We start from the raw sequence: 18884 nt of genomic DNA, 5'->3' as shown, positions 1-18884 counted from the left end.
GTTAGCGAGTTCATGAAGTTCCATTTCACAAAAGAATTCATCTAACTTAACAATTGAAAGGTCCTTGGAGACCTTGTAGGCATCTACCATAGATGACCACAAGGCATTCCTTGGAAAGGCTTTGAGAGCGTACCTTACGAGATCGCGATTTTCTACGCGTTCATCCACGGAATGAAGACCATTGATGATCTCTTTGAACCTTCCGTGTAGTTCACTTACCGTTTCGTTCTCCTTCATGGTGAGATTTTGTAGTTGGTTTAGGAACAAGTCTCTCTTGGCGATCCGAGAGTCTCGAGTTCCTTCTTGGAGCTCAATGAGTTTGTTCCACAAATCCTTTGCACTCACAAATGGACCTACCTTGACAAGCTGATCTTTGGCTATTCCACATTGTAGGGCGACCACCACCTTAGCATCGACTTGTCCTTTGCGAGTTTGCTCGGCGGACCACCTGACGACTCTAGTTCCTTACCTTCTTCATCCTTCGGTGGTGTGAAACCTTCCTTGACCGAGAACCACATGGAGATGTCGGTCTTGAGATAATACTCCATACGGCTCTTCCAATATTAGAAGTCCGCTCCATCGAAGTAGGGTGGGCGATTGGTACTAAAACCTTCCTTCATAGCCATCTTCTTGCTCTTTAGGGTGTTAATCCGAATGAAGAGCGCCTTGCTCTGATACCACTTGTTAGGACCTTCGGATGGCTAGAGAGGGGGAGTGTGAATAGCCTCCACTAAAAACTTAATCAATTTCCTCACAAAACTTTGTTAGCACAGCGGAAATAAACAAAACAAAAACTGATGCAAGGAAAGAAAACCAAACCATAGGTTACACAAGTATATACGAGGTTCGGGGATAACTTGCCCCTACTCCTCGACGTGTCCGTAAGGTGGACGATCCCTTAATCTTTTGGTAGATCACACCCCGGACAAATTCCGGCTAAGTATTTCTCCTTCTCGATGGAGTAACCTCTCCACAAAAGTCACAGAATAGATTTGAAAATAAAGCACAATGACTTACAGAGTTTTGTGGCTAACGGAATGAACAAATGAAACTTACAGCCACGAAGCAAAATGCATGCAAAGACAGAAGGAAGTCTTCAGTCAAGAGCTCAACAACACAGCCTCTTGATCGACAGAGAGTTTTTCCAGAACCTTAGCAAACCTCTCTTCTTCCTTCTTCTTATTCTGCTTTCTCACTGTCCCGAATCACTGTCACCTGTGTCGAATCACTGCAATTAACTCAGGCGTCGCCAATCACTCTTCCTTCTCATCTGGTTCTCTGAACTCACACCAATATCATCCATGGTCTTCACTGGTGTCTCTGAGCTCGAACCAATGAGCAAGAGTCCAACTGATCGCGGCCAGTGAATGTTGAAGCTCAAATTGCATCACTTGCAGTGAAATACAGCATAAAGGCCACTTGTTCTTATTCTTCTAATGGAGCTTCATTTGAAATTAACCAATGGCACGATACCTGCAACCTGTAACTTAAAAATCTCACAGCAGATGATTTGATCGGGTGAATCAGAAGTGAATCAGAAATATCAGAGAAGCAGCAGAAACAAACGACATGTTGTGGATCGGTCAACAGACCGATCCATAGCTCTCTGGACCGATCAGGACTCATCATGATCGGTCTGGAAAGAGTCTGATCGGTCTGTGGACCGATCAGCCTATGGGTGGATCTGTCCACAGACCGATCCCCCCTCTCGCTTTGAGTCCCAGCGTCTTTCTGATCGCTTCTTTCTGATGGTCTGTAGACCGATCAGATAACCCACAGAATGCTTCTGTGTGGTTACTGATCGGTCTACAGACCGATCAGATAACCCACAGAGACTTTCTGTGTGGTCACTGATCGATCACGAGACCGATCAGGTGACTAATGTATCACTGGATCGGTCTGCCGACCGATCCAGACAACCAGAGTATTACTGGATCGGTCAACAGACCGATCCAATGTCCTTGTGTTAGTTTTAGAGCCTCCCAGCCCTAAACCCTAATGTCTTCCTGGTCCAGAGAACGAGCTACCAAGCCCTCTCTGACCTAGTCCGGAGAACGAGCTGCCGAGCCCTCTCCGACTTCGTCCGGTCCGGAGAATGAGCTACCGAGCCCTCTCTGACCTAATCCGGAGAACGAGCTGCCGAGCCCTCTCCGACTTCGTCCGGTCCAGAGAACGAGCTACCGAACCCTCTCTGACCTAGTCCGGAGAACGAGCTGCCGAGCCCTCTCCGACTTCGTCCGGTCCAGAGAACAAGCTACCGAGCCCTCTCTGACCTAGTCCGGAGAACGAGCTGCCAAGCCCTCTCCGACTTCACGTGCCAAGTATCCGTACTTGGACTTTTCCTCTCCTCATGATCAACCTTGATCATTAATCAGTCTGAGTTTAATTAATATCTGATACAAACTTAAATCAGTGTCAACATCAAAATAACAGCCAGGTCAGACTGTATCAACAGCCATGACATCATATTTTGTATTCATGCTTATTATGAAAAATAAACAAAAATATCATGTCATGTCAAACATACATCATGTAGCAATATTGTAGTTTCTTTTAAAAATTATTTATTTATTATGTATGCCATAACTCATCATGCATTATTTTAGTTTCCTTGTAATTAAGGACAATGACATTTATTAACAAGTGGCATCCTAGGTGGATGTTCATAATTCCTAAAATGTCTAGATAGATATGCATGATCTCTAGTTTAGGGCAAAATCAAAATTTACATCTCACAAAGACTATAAGGTGACTTGTATGTATTTTAGTACACATTAATTATCGCGAGCAGAAGCTCGTTGAATCGATCAGTCGATCAATTCAACTCTGCTGGATCGATAAGTCGATCGATTCAAGCAGGTTTTCTGCGAGCAGCAGCTTGCGGAATTGATCAGTGGATCGATTGAAATGAGTGGCAATCGATTGAGTCCCACCGAATCGATTGAAAAGGCTGATTTTGGTTGGAAAAGTCTAATTTCAGCACTTTAAGCCACTTTTAGTCCCTTTAACCACTCCTAAACCTTTAGAATATATTTATATACATTTAAGGGTAGTTTTCATGATGAAAACAAGGATAAATGGTTAAGGAACACTAGATTGAAGTTTAGAATGAGGCTGGTTTCAATATTAAATCTGTTAAACCTCAAAACATCAAGTTTCTGAGTTTCCTAAAGGTTTAGGGATTCACAGTAATTGTTGATGCAATGACAGAAGTTTGGAGGATATATTTAGGGGGAGTTACTCTTTAAGGACATGAAAATTAATTTTTTTTTCAAATACCTTAGAAGGTGGTTAACCTTCTTTAGAGTAAATGCTCAAGGTTGAGTATTGAAAAATAATGGAGAGTGGATATCTTCGTTGTTAAGTTGTGAATGGTCAAAGATGAGCATTATGAAGTAGTTTAATGTTCAACAGTGAGCATTGGCTACAATGAAGGGTATGGGACATTCATTGTTGGAATGATGAATGCTCTAGGATGAGCATTGTGAAGAGGTTTAATGCTCAAGGGTGAGCATTGAAAAATTTACGTGCTCGAAGATGAACCACTGAAAGAGCCTACACTCAATGCTTCAGACGAAGATCAGTCATATTATTCTCAGTATATGGAACATGCACTGGATGTGCAATGCATCATGTTGTCTTCTATGTCTCTCGAGTTACAGAGACAACATGAGAACATGAGTGTTAGGGAGATTGATCAGCACTTGCATGAGATCTTCCAAGAGAGTACGAGAGTAGAGATGTATGAAACCTCTCGAGCACTATTTTGTACCATGCTGGAGGAAGGAAACCAAGTTGGATCTCATGTACTCAAGATGATCGGGTACATAGAAAGGCTCGAGAGCTTAGGTTTCAAGTTGGACTAGGACTTGGCTGTTGACCTAATCTTGTCATCACTACCTCCATCATTTTCCCAGTTTGTGTTGAACTTCAACATGAACAACATGGACAAGAGTTTGACTGATCTGATGGTAATGCTGAAAACTACTGAGAAGGATATGAAGGTAAATCCTTCACTACATGCAATGATGGTCAGAAAGACCAACAAGCACCCTAGCACCGGGAAGTTTAATCCCAAGACTAATGCAGTGAAGAATCCTAGATATCAAGCTCAGAAGAAGCTTAAGAAAGGGATGCAGGTACCCCAATCCGATGAGAAGGAGGTCATGTGCTTCCATTGTGGCAAGAAAGGTCACTGGAAGAAAAATTGCTATATTTTCATGAAGAAGAATGCTAGTGGAGCGGATGCTTCAAGTATCTTTATGATAGAGTGTAATATTTCTGTTTCTTCATCATAGGTCATAGATTCTGGAAGTAGTTCTCATATTTGTATGAGCATGCAGGGTCTAAGTGACTGCAGATGGTTGTCCATGTTGGTGCAGGAAGCATTCGACGATCGACCGTTGTTTTGATAATGGCAAAGGAATTCAAAGTTAAGTTGTCTTGTGATCTAACATACTTAATTGAGTGTTTCAGGAAAGTCCTAGCTGCGGTTAGGCAGGTGGAAAACCCTAGGGGGTGGTAACCCTATGCGGAAAGTCTTGGCGGGTCGAGAGCTTCAGGCAAAAGTCCTAGGGGGGTAACCCTAGGTGGAAAGTCCTGGTGTCACGAACCAGGTGAAAGACTGGACCAGCCGGGAAGCGGAAGCCCAGCAGAAAGTCCGGAAGCTTCGAACGCTGAGCAAAAGTCCAGTCGATCTGGAGGATCGCACTGGCAACAGGTAAATCTCCTGAGTGAAGTAGGTGAGGACGCGTTCCCCGTAGAAGGAACAGTAGGCGTCAGGTCGACCTTGTAACGACCCGACCCTCTTGGCCCATTTGGCGGCTCATTTGGCGACCTCTCATGTCGTCGACCGTCGGCCGTTATGTCGTTGGCCCATTTGGCGACCTCTAATGTCGTCGACCGACGACCCTTGGCCGTGTCGTTACTCACTAGGACTTTCCACCCCTGGCAGTGGATTTTTTGCCTCCCCCAAGATTCGAACTCTAAACCTCCAAGCTTAAGTATTAAAGTTTATGAATCCTGGTAACCAAGTATTGTAACGACCCGGCCCTCTTGGCCCATTTGGCGGCCCATTTGACGACCTCTCATGTCGTCGACTGTCGGCCCTTATGTCGTCAGCCCATTTGGCCACCTCTAATGTCGTCAACCGACGACCCTTGGCCGTGCCGTTACTCACTAGGACTTTCCACCCCTGGTCAGTGGATTTTTGCCTCCCCCAGGATTCAAACTCTAAACCTCCAGGCTTTTTATTGTAATGAATCCATTAGAATGTTGTTGGCTTATGCAGCACATAAAGGATTTAGGTTATACCAAATGGATGTCAAGTCAGCCTTTTTGAATGGATTTATTAAAGAAGAGGTATATGTAGGTCAACCCCCAGGTTTTGAGGATTTAGATCATCCAAACCATGTATTTAGACTAAAAAAGACCTTATATGGACTAAAACAAGCACCTAGGGCATGGTATGAACGGTTATCTAATCACCTAATATCCAAAGGCTTTAACCAAGGTCAAATAGACCAGACTCTATTTGTCAAAACCATAGAAAAAGACATTTTTGTTGCCCAAATCTATGTTGACGACATAATTTTTGGCTCAACCAACACTAAACTTTTAAAAGAATTTATTAGTTTAATGGAAAACGAATTTGAGATGAGTTTAGTGGGGGAACTAAATTTTTTCTTAGATTTACAAATTAAGCAAACCAAAGATGGAATTTACATTTACCAAATCAAATATGTTAAAGAACTAATTAAAAAATTTGGCATGGAAAACTCAAAAATTATAAATACTCCAATGGTAACAAATAGCAACATTGATTCTGATTCAGATGGAAAATCAGTAGACCCAAAGTACTATAGAAGTATAATAGGTAGTCTACTCTACCTAACTGCAAGTCGTCCCGATATTTTATTTGCAGTAGGTATGTGTGCAAGATACCAATCCTATGCAAAAGAGTCACACCTAACATATGTTAAAAGGATACTTAGGTACATTAAGGGCACCCTAAATGTAGGACTTTGCTACCCTAGAACTTACACCCTTGACCTTGTTGGCTACTCTGATTCAGACTATGCCGGGTGCAAGTTAGATAGAAAAAGCACAAGTGGGAGCTGCCAAATTCTAGGTCAGTGCCTAGTAAGTTGGTCAAGCAGAAAGCAACACTGTGTTGCTCTATCCACTACTGAAGTTGAATACATAGCACTAGGAGAATGTGCTTCCCAACTTTTGTGGATGATGCATACACTAAAAGATTATCAGCTAGAATACAAAAATTTTAATTGATAATATAAGTTCAATTAACTTAACCAAAAATCTAATTCACCACTCCAGGACCAAACATATAGAGGTAAAACATCATTTTGTAAGAGATCATATGGCTAAGGGTGAAATTGTACTCAGTTATGTTGAGTCCAAGTCAAACCTAGCTGACATTTTCACTAAACCCTTACCTGAATTTGAGTTCAGTACACTTAGAAGGCAAAAAGGTATGTGTTGGGTAGAATAGTTTTTGATTTTCAAAACAACTTCGTACAGTTTTCAAAATCATCGTATGTTTTAAAAATTCTAGGAAAATATTGTTTTTAAAATTCCAATTTTACTAGACTTTCAAAAATTATGAAATCAGCTTAGGCTCTACCCTAGAAATCTTACTCCCCTAGAATTCAGCCAGAGCATCTCACAAATACCTAGGCTTACATTGCTTGTGTTTGAAAAACATAGAACGGCATGAGATGCATAGGGTACAGCCTGGACTCAAGAATGCTTATATCTGTGCATCAATATGAGTCTGGGCGTTAAATACCTAGTCAACAGTAATCAAGTCGAGTCTTCCAGCACTAGTCAAATCTAACTGGATCTATTGGCTTAACTTGACTAACCAAGTAAAAGCTATTGCCCTCTAGGTAATTAGGTAGTAGCTAACTGGTTAGACATGTGGCCGCGAAACTAAGTGCTTGATTTTTAAACCTTTTTTTTAGGCATGAACATTAGGGCTCTGATACCTTACTTAAAGTGAAATTAACTAATTTACAATCAATCTAACTCAACTCATGCTTGGACATTAAGGATTAAAGCTCCTCCCTTGCCCTCAAAAGCTTTAAATTAATTATTTGACTAAAAGAAAAATTCTTTCAAATTTAAACTTTAAGCTAAGTTTTCAAAACCTTAAACTTTCGAATCATTTTTGTGTACTTTTTGAAAACTTTGGCTAAGTGTTCAAAATTCTGGCTATTTTTTTTAAAAAAGCTAAAGTATATTGAAAATTTAACTAAGTACTTTTTAAAGTCAACCTTTTAGCTTTTTAAAAGAAAAATTGCTCTTTAGACCTTGGTTTCACTTAGCTAAGAATATTATTTATAAAAAGCTAAATGTTACCAAAATATTTTTTCCCTTTAAAAGCCTAAGGTTTCAAAATTTTGACTAAGTTGTTTAAAACTAAAGTTACTATGCTATAAAAGAAATATCTTTCTCTAGCAAAATTAATTTCGAGCTCAGACTATTTTTACTTAGCGATTTGATTTAAAAGAAATATCACCTTTGGTCTAAAAATTTTTTAAGATTTTTTTCAAACATGTTCATTCTTTTTAATAAATGGCAAAGGGGGAGAGTAGAAAAATTCAGAATTCAAAAGCAAAAATTTATTATAAAGAAAATTTTTAAAGAATGCCTTTATTAAGGCGGAGCCTAACAAAGTTTAAGTTTTAGCTTAAACATGCGTGCATTTAAAATCTATTAAACTTGCTTACTTAAATTTTATGTATCTATTTCACTTAGCTTTGAATTTCAGTTGTCATAACCAAAAAGGGGGAGATTGTTGGTGTAGGAAGCATCCGACGATCGACAGTTGTTTTGATAATGGCAAAGGAATTCAAAGTTAAGTTGTCTTGTGATCTAACATACTTAATTGAGTGTTTCAGGAAAGTCCTAGCTGCGGTTAGGCAGGTGGAAAACCCTAGGAGGTGATAACCCTAGGTCATAGGGGGTGGTAACCTTATGCGAAAAGTCTTGGCGGGTCGAGAGCTTCAAGCAAAAGTCCTAGAGGGGTAACCCTAGGTGGAAAGTCCTAGTGTCGCGAACTAGGTGAAAGACTGGACCAGCCGGGAAGCGGAAGTCCAGCAGAAAGTTAGGAAGCTTCGAACGCTGAGCAAAAGTCCAGTCGATTTGGAGGATCGCACTGGCAACAAGTAAATCTCCTGAGTGGAGTAGGTGAAGACGCGTTCCCTGTAGAGGGAACAATAGGCGTCGGGTCAACCTAAGGTTTCCGGTTGGAAATCCGAAGTCAGACCCGGATAGTCCGACGACTGTCAAGTTTATCTATCATATTATTTCTGTGCTAACTTTGTTTTGCAGGGGTGTGTTTGGAACTAACACAATTTGCAGGAACAAAGGAACAACTCAAACCTCGGATGAACAGTGTCCGAGACGCCTCCATGGGGCTTGGAGGCGCCTCGGGTGCTAGCCGAAGCCAGCTATCCAGAAACACTGGAGGCGCCCTATATGGACTTGAAGGCGCCTTGGAGCTGGGGTTCAAGGTGCCTTGGACTGGCCTTTAAGGAACCTTGAGGACGATAAGTGCAGAAGGAGTCTGAGCTGATCTACACGGCTGAATCGGCTCGCTGGAGGCGCCTCAGACAGCCTTGGAGGCGCCTCTAGCACTGTTTATAAGGGGACTTCGAACAACAGCTCAGAACAACTTCTTCCAAGCGATCTTTCTGCTACAAGCTGCTTACGAGACGATCCCAAAGTGCTGCAACGAGATCCCAACGACCCGGAGCTTCAACTTTCAGTATTTCGTTGTCGGTATAAAGTTTGTTTACTGCTTTTACATTGTACTTAGTTTGTAATAACAACTTTCGAGCTTATAGTTGTTGCCCACCGGAAGCGATCAACGATCGCGGGCCTTGGAGTAGGAGTCACCACAGGCTCCGAACCAAGTAACCAACTTGTGTTAGCGTGTGCTCTTTTATTTTTTTCGCTGCGTTTATTCACTCGATTGTTTTACGATTCCGAAACGAACGAAATAACAACGAGCGCTATTCACCCCCCCCCCTCTAGCGCTTTCGATCCAACAGTCCAAGGGCGAAATGACCCTACGAGTAGCTAATAGAGCGAGAGTTGCTGCATTAGCTGTAGAAACCTATTCAATAAATTTACCTAGTGGACTTGTTTTAAATTTAGAAAACTATTATTTGTTCCTAGTTTCTCAAAGAATATCATTTCAGTGTCAAGTTTAGACACCAAGGGATTTGTATTTCAATTCAATGACAAGTTATGTTCCTTTTATTTAAATAATATATTCTATGGGAATGGTTCACTGAATAATGGTCTTTATGTTCTTAACTTAGATGAACCGATCTATTGTATTGAAAGTAAGAAACAAAAATTACATGACTCAAACTTAACATATCTCTGGCACTATAGACTTGGTCATATAATCCAGAAACGCATCGCTAGGTTACTCAATAATGGGTATTTGAACTCTTTTGAATTAGAGTCCATAGATACATGTGAAGCATGTTTATAAGGCAAAATGACCAAGAAGTCATTCACCAAGATAGGTGAACGGGCAAAGGAACCACTAGAACTCATACATAGTGATGTTTGTGGGACATTGCAAGTTCAAGCTAGAGGAGAGTATATTGTTGGATCGAAAAGAATTTAGATATCTCCACAATGGTGTGTATTGTCCACTTTAGTCCTAGACCCTCATGACTTTGCTCTTGGGCTCTCCCCAAAAGGTCTCATGTCAATTGAGATATCTTTCTCTTTATAAACTCATGATCTTTCCCATGTATTTTCAATGTGGGACTATGTTTGTAACCTTGCAACACCAACAATCCACCCTCAAACAAAGGACCACAGGCTTCCCATGTCCGATCCTCGACACACCAGGTCTTTTTGCCCCTCAGTCCACCCGACCTACTAGGACTTCCTTGCCTAGTCACAACTAGGACTTCCTGCCTGGTGTCTGATCCTCTTGATCCGAACATAGGAGCCCTTTCTTTGTTCGAGGTCAAACAGATATGGTTGGTTGGTAACCCAAGATAAGGAAGTGTTACTCATCGAAGATGATGAACCGTTGACTTATGAGGAAACAGTTACTTCAAATGATTCTGAGAAATGGTTGGAAGTTATGAAATCTGAAATGGACTCCATGTACATAAACTAAGTTTGGGAGTTGGCTGATGTGCCAGTTGGGGTAAAATCCATAGGGCACAAATGGATCTTCAAGAAAAAGATTGACATGGATAGGAACATAAGTACCTATAAAGCTAGGTTTGTGGCAAAGAGTTTCAATCAACGTTAAGGAATTGACTATGATGAAACATTTTCGTTCATTGCAATGCTTAAGTCCATTAGAATTTTACTAGCTATAGCAGCTTACAAGGACTACGAGATTTGGCAAATGGATGTTAAAACTGCTTTCCTAAATGGAAGGTTACAGGAGGAAGTATATATGGTACAACCTCCCGATTTTATAAAATCTGAGAATGCCAATAAGTTATGTAGGCTTAAGAAGTCTATTATGGACTAAAGCAAGCATCTCGGAGTTGGAATTTGTGATTTGACGAAGCCATTAAAATTTTTTATTTTTTCAAAAATCCAGAAGAACCTTGTGTTTACAAGAAGATTAGTGAGAGCAAGATTACGTTCCTAGTGTTATATGTTGATGATATACTTCTTATAGGCAATGACATCCCTAGCCTAAAATCTATGAAGACTTGGTTGGGAGAGTTTTTCTCAATGAAAGATCTTGGGGATGCAACCTATATCTAAGTATTAGAATATACCGAGATAGGCAAAGTAGGTTACTAGGGTTGAGTCAAGGTGTATACATTGATAAAATGTTGAATAGATTCGGTATGCAGAACTCCAAGAGAGGATATTTACCAGTGTCACATGGTGTGCATCTTTCCAAGGCTATGTGTCCAGGAACACAAGAGGAAAGAAGTAGAATTGATAAGATATCTTATGCTTCGGCTATAGGGTCTATAATGTATGTTATAATCTGTACTCGACCAGATGTCTCGTATGCATTTAGCATGACGAGTAGATATCAGTCAGATCCTAGAGAGAGTCATTGGACTGCGGTAAAGACTATCCTCAAGTATCTTAGAAGAACAAACAACATGTTCTTAGTTTTTGGAGGAGACAAGGAATTAGTCGTCAGAGGATATACTGACGCAAGTTTTCAGATGGATCAGGATGATCTGAAATCGTAGCAAGGATATGTGTTTTGTCTGAATGGTGCAGTTGTTTGCTGGAGGAGTTCCAAGCAGGAGACAGTTGCAGATTCAACAACTGAGTCTGAATACATAGCAGTTTCAGAGGCAGCAAAGGAAGTTGTGTAGATCAAGAACTTCATAACGGAGCTTGAAGTGGTTCCTAACATTGTTGATCCGATTGTACTATATTGTGACAATAATGAGGCCATAGCACAGGCAAAGGAGCCAAGGTCTCACCAATGATCCAAGCATGTACTAACGAAGTATCACCTGCTTAGAGAGATTGTTTAGAGGGGTGATGTATTGGTTAGTAGAGTAGATACCAGCGAGAATGTCGCAGACCCACTTACAAAGGCCTTACCTCTATATAAACATGAAACACATGTGAGGAGCCTAGGACTGAGAGTCCGTAGTGTTTGGCAATAGTGCAAGTGGGAGATTGTTAGTGTGTGTACTTATGTGCCAAGACACACCTTATGTATTTTATGGATAATTATTTAATAAAGGCAAGAATTTATCATTAATTATTTACTTTTCTGTACGTATATGATTAACGATAAAGTCCCACATATTAATGGATATATTAATCTGAAAATAGTCCTTAATCGGATAGATATCTAGATGGGACATGGATATCTAGATCAATGCTGAGTATGACTAGGTCGAGATAAACCGAGGGATGGATATCCAAGTTGTACTTAGGGGTGCCTTGAGTTTAGAGGTACACTGGACATGACCCACTCAAGAGGAGACCACATATTAAGTATCATTGGTTATTCCTCTTATGAACGAGTGTAACTGATCTTTTGACTTGAGACCTTCATTTATTCTATGCATGGAGTTATGTGCTTTGACGCCATTAAAAGCAGTCTTTAATCGGATTGTGATTAATACAGTAGTTTGGTGTATGACAAAGCATAGAGAGAATAATGTTGAGTCAATAGAGGATTCATCGCTCTCTTGGATTAGGAGTTAACATCCTGGTCATTTGATAAAGACATTAGTGACTCAAAATCCATGGCCATGGGAGGAATGATTTATCATTCAAGAAGAGTCTATTATATCTTGGAAATCAAGTAAAATAATTAATTTGGTAATGATGCATAATGTATCGAATTAATTGGGATGTAGGCTTAGATGAAAAGATTGAATTACACAGTAATCAGTTCATAGTGATTTACAGTTTATGGCTGATATTAATTTTATCACATTGGGTGGCTAAAAACTGTTGCTAGACGGTTACCTTAGTCTGTGTATGGATTTACATTGCCTTCGTGTATAAAACCTAGAGCGTCGTACGCATAGCACGTAGACATGAACAATGGTATTGGAAGCTAATCGAGATAAAGATTAAATATGAATTTATTTGATACAAAGAAGAGAGAATTCGAATAGTCATAATCATGATGATTAATGGAGAATTCGAAGAGTCATCATAATGATAATTAATGGAAAAGTTGAAGAGTCATCATAATGAAGCTCATAAATAAAGAATTTATGGAGGCTATAACTCTTCATCTTCCTAATTAATGAAAATCATAAATGATGAATTTATTGAGAACTTAACTCTTCGTATTTCTTGGAGGCTATAAGTAGTCATCCTCGGAAAGATTCAAGAGTAGATTTTGTTCTCTCCATCTCTCCTTCGTCAACTTCTTCTTCGTTTTCTTCCACCGGAAGAGATCGGTAGTGCTTCGAAGGCTTTGTCGATCCAAGAGGCTAGCACCTAACGGTTCATCTCAAGTTTGTGATCTAGTGCGTGTGGATACCGCTAGAGGAGTCACACGTGGGGCTCTTATCTGTCGAGTGATATCATTCAAGCCTATCAAGGACTTGAGGTATGTTTTATGTTACTTTTGTGTAATACTATATGTACCACGAAAAGGTCCATGATTCAATATATGTCTTCCGCTGCGCTCTAAACCCAACAGATGCTAGTACGTAATAAAACATATTAAAGAGTAATGTTGCATACCTCTCCAACAGAGAGAACTCCCCTTTTTATATTGTCTCTCATAACCTCCGCAATAATGAGGTGACAAAGAATATTCGATGCCAGAAGATGTCGAGTAATGGAAGGCGTACAGTCTTCCTCTAAGGAATCTTCCATTACATGTGTATGGACAGTCTTTTGTAACATCCTTAATAATAATAGAAGCTGAGTAGCCACTCTCATAAGAAGGTTTTATTGCATGTATGTGTCAGATATCAAAATATTCATTTGTGAATAGCTGTTATTCTCTAACGGGTTGTTATGATTCTCTGACAATATTGTTCCTAGAGGTAATTCGACCGGACCCATATCTGACCGGCTATATGTAATAAGAGACTAATAAGAATGGAAACTAAGTCCCTCCAGCATGATCGACTATTAGGCCGACCGGGCTAATGCTGAGATGTATTGTAGCAGTGAGAAATGAGTTGTCCTCTAAGTTCGAATGGCACTGAGTTTGATCGGCTTCATGTTGAGAGTGCTTTTGTTGTGAAGTGGAGAGCTCAACCCTAGATCCGTCTGGCACTTTAGACCAAGTAGTCATATGTAACAAGACTTGCCCCTGAACTGTTATGCTGGGATCTGGAAGTCCGACCGGATCTCATCTTGGCCGGCTATATGTTGGGAGATATTACCTTTGCTGTGTGCTGAAAGAATACTTCTGGAAGATGGGGAGATAACACTCGTTTGCTAGGCCAACATTAGGGTCATTTGGGTTTATCTTGTATATCTTAGCATCAAGTGGAGTGATAATTCCTCCCAATCCGGTCGGTTCTTAAAGTCGACTAACCGTATACAGAGAGACTCGTTCCCAAATTAAGAATAGGGAACTAAGACCCTTAAGTCTAACCGGCTATTGGGGCAGTCAGCTTTATTCTGAGAGCTATAATGTTGAGTGAGGAGTTAAGTCTCGATGAGAATAATCCGTTCGGATGTATCTATTTTGACTCTGACTGTCACCTCACCTGACTTTAACCACCACCTCACCTTGACTTTGACTGACACATCATCTCTGGGTCCAATTATAATACACTGTATTATATGGATTCAACACTGTTGTAGACGCTAGCCAATAATTTCTATATGTTTGATCATATTTAGATTGTGTTCATTTGAAATGTAATGAGTATCATGAAGTGCTCATCGTTTGGTTTGCTTGTTAAAATATTATTTTTTTTCAAGCTATCATTCAGAAAATTAAAATCAAAATGATAAAAAAATCACTGTTATAGAAGTTATATACTAGCTTTTACAATTGTAGAAGCTAGAAACCTCATTTCTACATCGTCGAATGATCATATAATATATTATAGAAACTAGTTGCTAGCTTCTATACGTTCTAGAAGTTAGATGTTAACTTTTACAATTGTTAAAGCTAATTGCTAGCTTTTACACGGCCGAAAAGGGGCACAGAGGGTCACTCATTTGATTTTAATATAAAATGAGCCACTCAACTGACAAAAAGCAAATGATGAGCGCCCATTTAATACTGATTCTATTAAATCAAACTAATGAATATTTATTCTTTGTCACTTCTTGTGTATTTTGTTCATAGGAACAGCTATTGTTTTACTCGTCTAATTAATTTACTCCATTATAACCAAAAGGATTTTACATTTTAAAAGTAATGAGATATCTAGAGGTGAAGCTCTCTGCAAAGGATTGGAACATGATAATCAAGCAACTTGGTTCCAATCATATTATATTTAATCAACATACAAGTGCCGTCAGTTCAATGCCAAACTTTATCAATTCAAAACATGGCTTCCATTTTCATCTGCTAGTGTTACGATCAAGTAGACAAGTACATTCAGCTAGTAGAGAACGATGCAGCTAGCAACCCAAATCCAGAGAAGACATAAGATATGAAAACTATGTATTCAGTGAAGAAGACTGGAGGACTAGTAGCGGTAGTCCTTGACATACATGCCTTCTTTGGCCTCTGCAGACTCACCTTCTCCTGTGTACTTGCCGAGCTGCGCCAAGGAATTGGCCTTGGCCCTGATCAGAAGTGTCTCTTGAGCTGCCTTCACATTCTCTGCCCTTCCTCCCCATGTCTTGAGGCAAGTGTTCTGCAGTGCCCTGGCATAAGAGAACGAGACATGCCAAGGGTTGGACCCTTGGTTCATTGCATTCAAGTTCAAGGTTGCCTCGACTTCAGACTGCCCGCCCGAGAGGAACTGCATCCCCCAATATCACTTCATATGTCAGTTAACTCCCATGGGTAAAATGTATATGGAAGAGTGACTTTTAGATAGTTACCATGATACCGGGGACAGCAGGAGGGATTCTCCTGTGCAGAAGATTCAGGGTGTATTCAGCAACCTGTTGCGGTGTGGCTTTTTCTTTGCACTCGGCGCCAGGAGTAACCATGCTCGGCTTGAGCAGGATGCCTTCGAACAACACATTGTTCTCGGCTAGGTAGAAGAACACCTCAGCCCACACCTTTTGTGCCACTTCGAAGGTTCTGTCGATTCCATGTTCTCCATCAAGCAGTATCTCTGGCTCAACAATTGGAACCAACCCATTGTCCTGCAATCAACTTTAACTAATGAGCTCCTACGTGATCATACTAGCAACTATTTTAGTTAGTTATTATACAGTGAAGGAACATGTATACTACTTGAGCAATGGCAGCATATCGAGCCAAGCCCCATGCAGCTTCCTTCACTGCAAGAGCAGACGGGCCATTTGGAATGCTAACCACTGTGCGCCTAGAAACATGAAGCAATATCCATATATACGTGATCAATTCTTGTGAGCATACATAATGGCTTTAGAGTATTAATTAATTGTCTCGAAAATCTTCTACCATTTGGCAAACCGCGCGCCTTGTTGATAGTACGAAGCAGATCGAGAGGCAAGGCCATCCAACCCTTGGCACCATGACTCATCGTTTGAACCGACCAGTGGAACAAGACCCTGATCAAACAGCAAAATGAAGTGAAACAAGGTGGAAGAAGCTAAGCGAGAATTCCAGTTTCTGGCTCGATTATTAATGATTGATTACCTTGTCAACCTTGATACCGGGCACTATGTTTTGTCCAATGAGGACGTCGACTATCTTCTTGCCGTCTACGGTGGACTGGTAAAGGGTTTCCTCGAACAGGATAGCCCCGGAGATGTACTGGCCCAAACCAGGAGCTGACACAAGAAGGGTTCTGTAAGCTTGACGGTTCGCCTCGGTGTTCTCCAGCCCAATGGATGCGAGTCTCTTTCCGCAGGTGGCGTTCGACTCATCCATGGCTAATATCCCTCTTCCCGGTGAGGCGATGATTTTCTAATCGCAAATTAAGCTCGACGTTAAAATTCAAATCAGTTCAAGCTCATATATAATTATACATACTGCGGTCTTGACGAGCTCGTCGGCGTAGGCACTGGCACGAACGGCGAGGCAGACGGTGGTGGGCGGCTGGTGCAGGGTTGAGGATTTCCGAGCAGTGAGCCATTCAGAAGTCTTGGGGAGGAAAGAAGACTTGAGAAGAGTAGCCGAGGCCATCGCCGCTAGTCCTGGCTGAAACGTCTGCGCTCTCCGTGGCCTCTGCCTTAGCTCTAGCTGCGTAGTTTGAGTTAAAGGTGGAGAGGAAGCCGGAAGGATAGCAGTTGTGAGGCGGAGGTTGGTCTGGGGATTTGGATGGTGAATTTTGTGTGGTACATGCTCGCTCTGTTTCACATACAGATTGGCATTTTCTGCTACCCACTTTCTGCATCTTATCGTCCGCGTGTACTTCGTGTTTCGTCCGGCATCGATTTCTTTCTTCTTCCTCTTCTTCCTTTGCCAGAGATGGATGCTGTTTTCTTCTCCACATAAATTTTATGGTCAATTAGTTTCCTCGTTTTTTGAAAACTAGTGATGGTTCAGGGCGCCGTGCGAGTCCCCTGCGGAAGGACGATCGTCCAAAATTTACGACTTGATGTGGTTGATGGAGAAGTGAGTGTGCGAGGGAATCGGTATCAAATTTGTGGTAATAACATAGCAAGCAACCCCGTTTGGGTGCCTCTGATTAATTGCAACTTAACAGTTGCCCCGTTCGCTTCTTCTGCTGAAATCTAAACCGAACAGAACTGAAGCAAGAATGTAAGCAGTTCATATATAAACCTCCAACTTTAGACTACAATGTACATTCTGAGCTAAGGATAGTTCATCGCCACCAAATAATTCTGAGTTCATCTTCGCGCCAACCATTAGTCGTACAAGTTATTCCGTTTCTCCATTAGCTTATGAATGTGAAAATTAAAATCCAAAAAATGACTAAAAATTGTCTAAGAATCCTTCAAATTACTATCAGTTTATTCAATACAATGAAACCAATTGGGTAATCTGTCTCTGGAAGTTGTCGCAGGGTCATGTAAGTGCCACAAACTGAAAGAGGAATCATTGACCACATGAAAAGTAATTCCAAGTTCGAAACAAGAAATACAGACTTTGGTTTACCATTCCAAAGATAAGCTATGGCTGGAGGTCGAGCGGGCACCTGACTCCAACTTGATGGCAGGTCGACTTCCCTCCTTGGTAGGAGCTACTTGAACAATTCAAACAGCATCAATTTCTCCAGGACAACCTCTGTTGTCTCCTCGTTCACATATCCATTTAATGGTTCATTTGAAACTGCAATGTCAAGAACACTTCTTCGTCATTGTGTGCTCCTTATGTCACTTGAATCACAGAGTCGATGGTTGCACTCATTCACTATGCACCTACAAATAGAAGCTACCTCCCGTATCTAGATGGCCAGAGTGAACAATGTCCATTTTTCGCACCCTATGTGTCAAGAACAAAGGCACGTAGGAGCACAAGTTTGCCTTGTGGTTATTCTTTGAGTCCCCAAGCTTTGTACTCTGACGTAGAATTGAGCTGCAATTCCTTCGTGAACTCTCAGCCCGTGGGTGATGGGTTATCTGTTAATGGTTGTGGGATTATGTCACTAAGATACATGGACATAGCCTTCACATGATTAAACTTGCACGTCCATTAGACAAAAATAATTATCAAGTGACCCTGGCCAATTGTTGATTTCCTTGGCTGCTCGTGAACCTTTATACACCTTAGATTTTGTCACATCCATTCTAATAGCACATGGTGCCTCATGAGTACTCTTCAAAAAATGAGCATTCGACGTGGCCTCTATGTCATCAAGTCACCCCCTCGACTCTCCGATGACTTTATCGAAAATTGCCTAAATATCAAGGAGTTCGAATTGCTAGGCAAAATTCTACTTTTCCCTCCCACAAGCAGACTACCAAATACCAAAGTTGTTGAATACCATGTGATCTTGTCCAAGAATGCTCAACTCAACAGTGATTGTATGCTGAGATTAACTATCGTGTTTGTCATCTGACCATATGGTCTTGCTAAACTTCTACAAGGGGCCTGGGAAGGAAATAGGCTAGGAAGATGAGGTTAGAATGACGGCCAAGGATTCCCTAACGCAGTCACTCCGATGCTCATGTAAATCTTCATAAATGAGATGGAAGATGCATAATAAATTAGGGTTTGATGTATTATGTGCGTGTACCTTTACTCATGAGGACCGACTGTCTTTTATAGGGTTATGAATATCTACCAGGTTCTCCTCGTCTCCCTCATTTCTTGTGATCATTACCACATTTTTGGAAATAAATAATCTTTACTACATATTTATTTGGGAGTGAATAGCTAC

General features: G+C 40.9%; 1 protein-coding gene across 1 annotated transcript; it reads right to left on the bottom strand.

The window, feature by feature from the left end:
• Nucleotides 1-14894: 14894 nt before the first annotated feature.
• Nucleotides 14895-16789, bottom strand: LOC122051090 (fructose-bisphosphate aldolase 1, chloroplastic-like). Its single transcript, XM_042612041.1, has 6 exons — nucleotides 16571-16789; nucleotides 16235-16504; nucleotides 16037-16146; nucleotides 15848-15938; nucleotides 15487-15756; nucleotides 14895-15404 (listed from the first exon to the last, which is right to left on the bottom strand). Exons 1-6 carry the CDS (start codon nucleotides 16721-16723, stop codon nucleotides 15126-15128), a joined length of 1173 nt encoding a protein of 390 aa, XP_042467975.1. The 5' UTR covers nucleotides 16724-16789; the 3' UTR covers nucleotides 14895-15125.
• Nucleotides 16790-18884: the final 2095 nt, after the last annotated feature.

Source organism: Zingiber officinale, chromosome 3A, assembly GCF_018446385.1.
Source record: "Zingiber officinale cultivar Zhangliang chromosome 3A, Zo_v1.1, whole genome shotgun sequence".
Lineage (NCBI taxonomy): Eukaryota > Viridiplantae > Streptophyta > Magnoliopsida > Zingiberales > Zingiberaceae > Zingiber > Zingiber officinale.
This window is presented reverse-complemented; position numbering and strand designations above follow the sequence as displayed.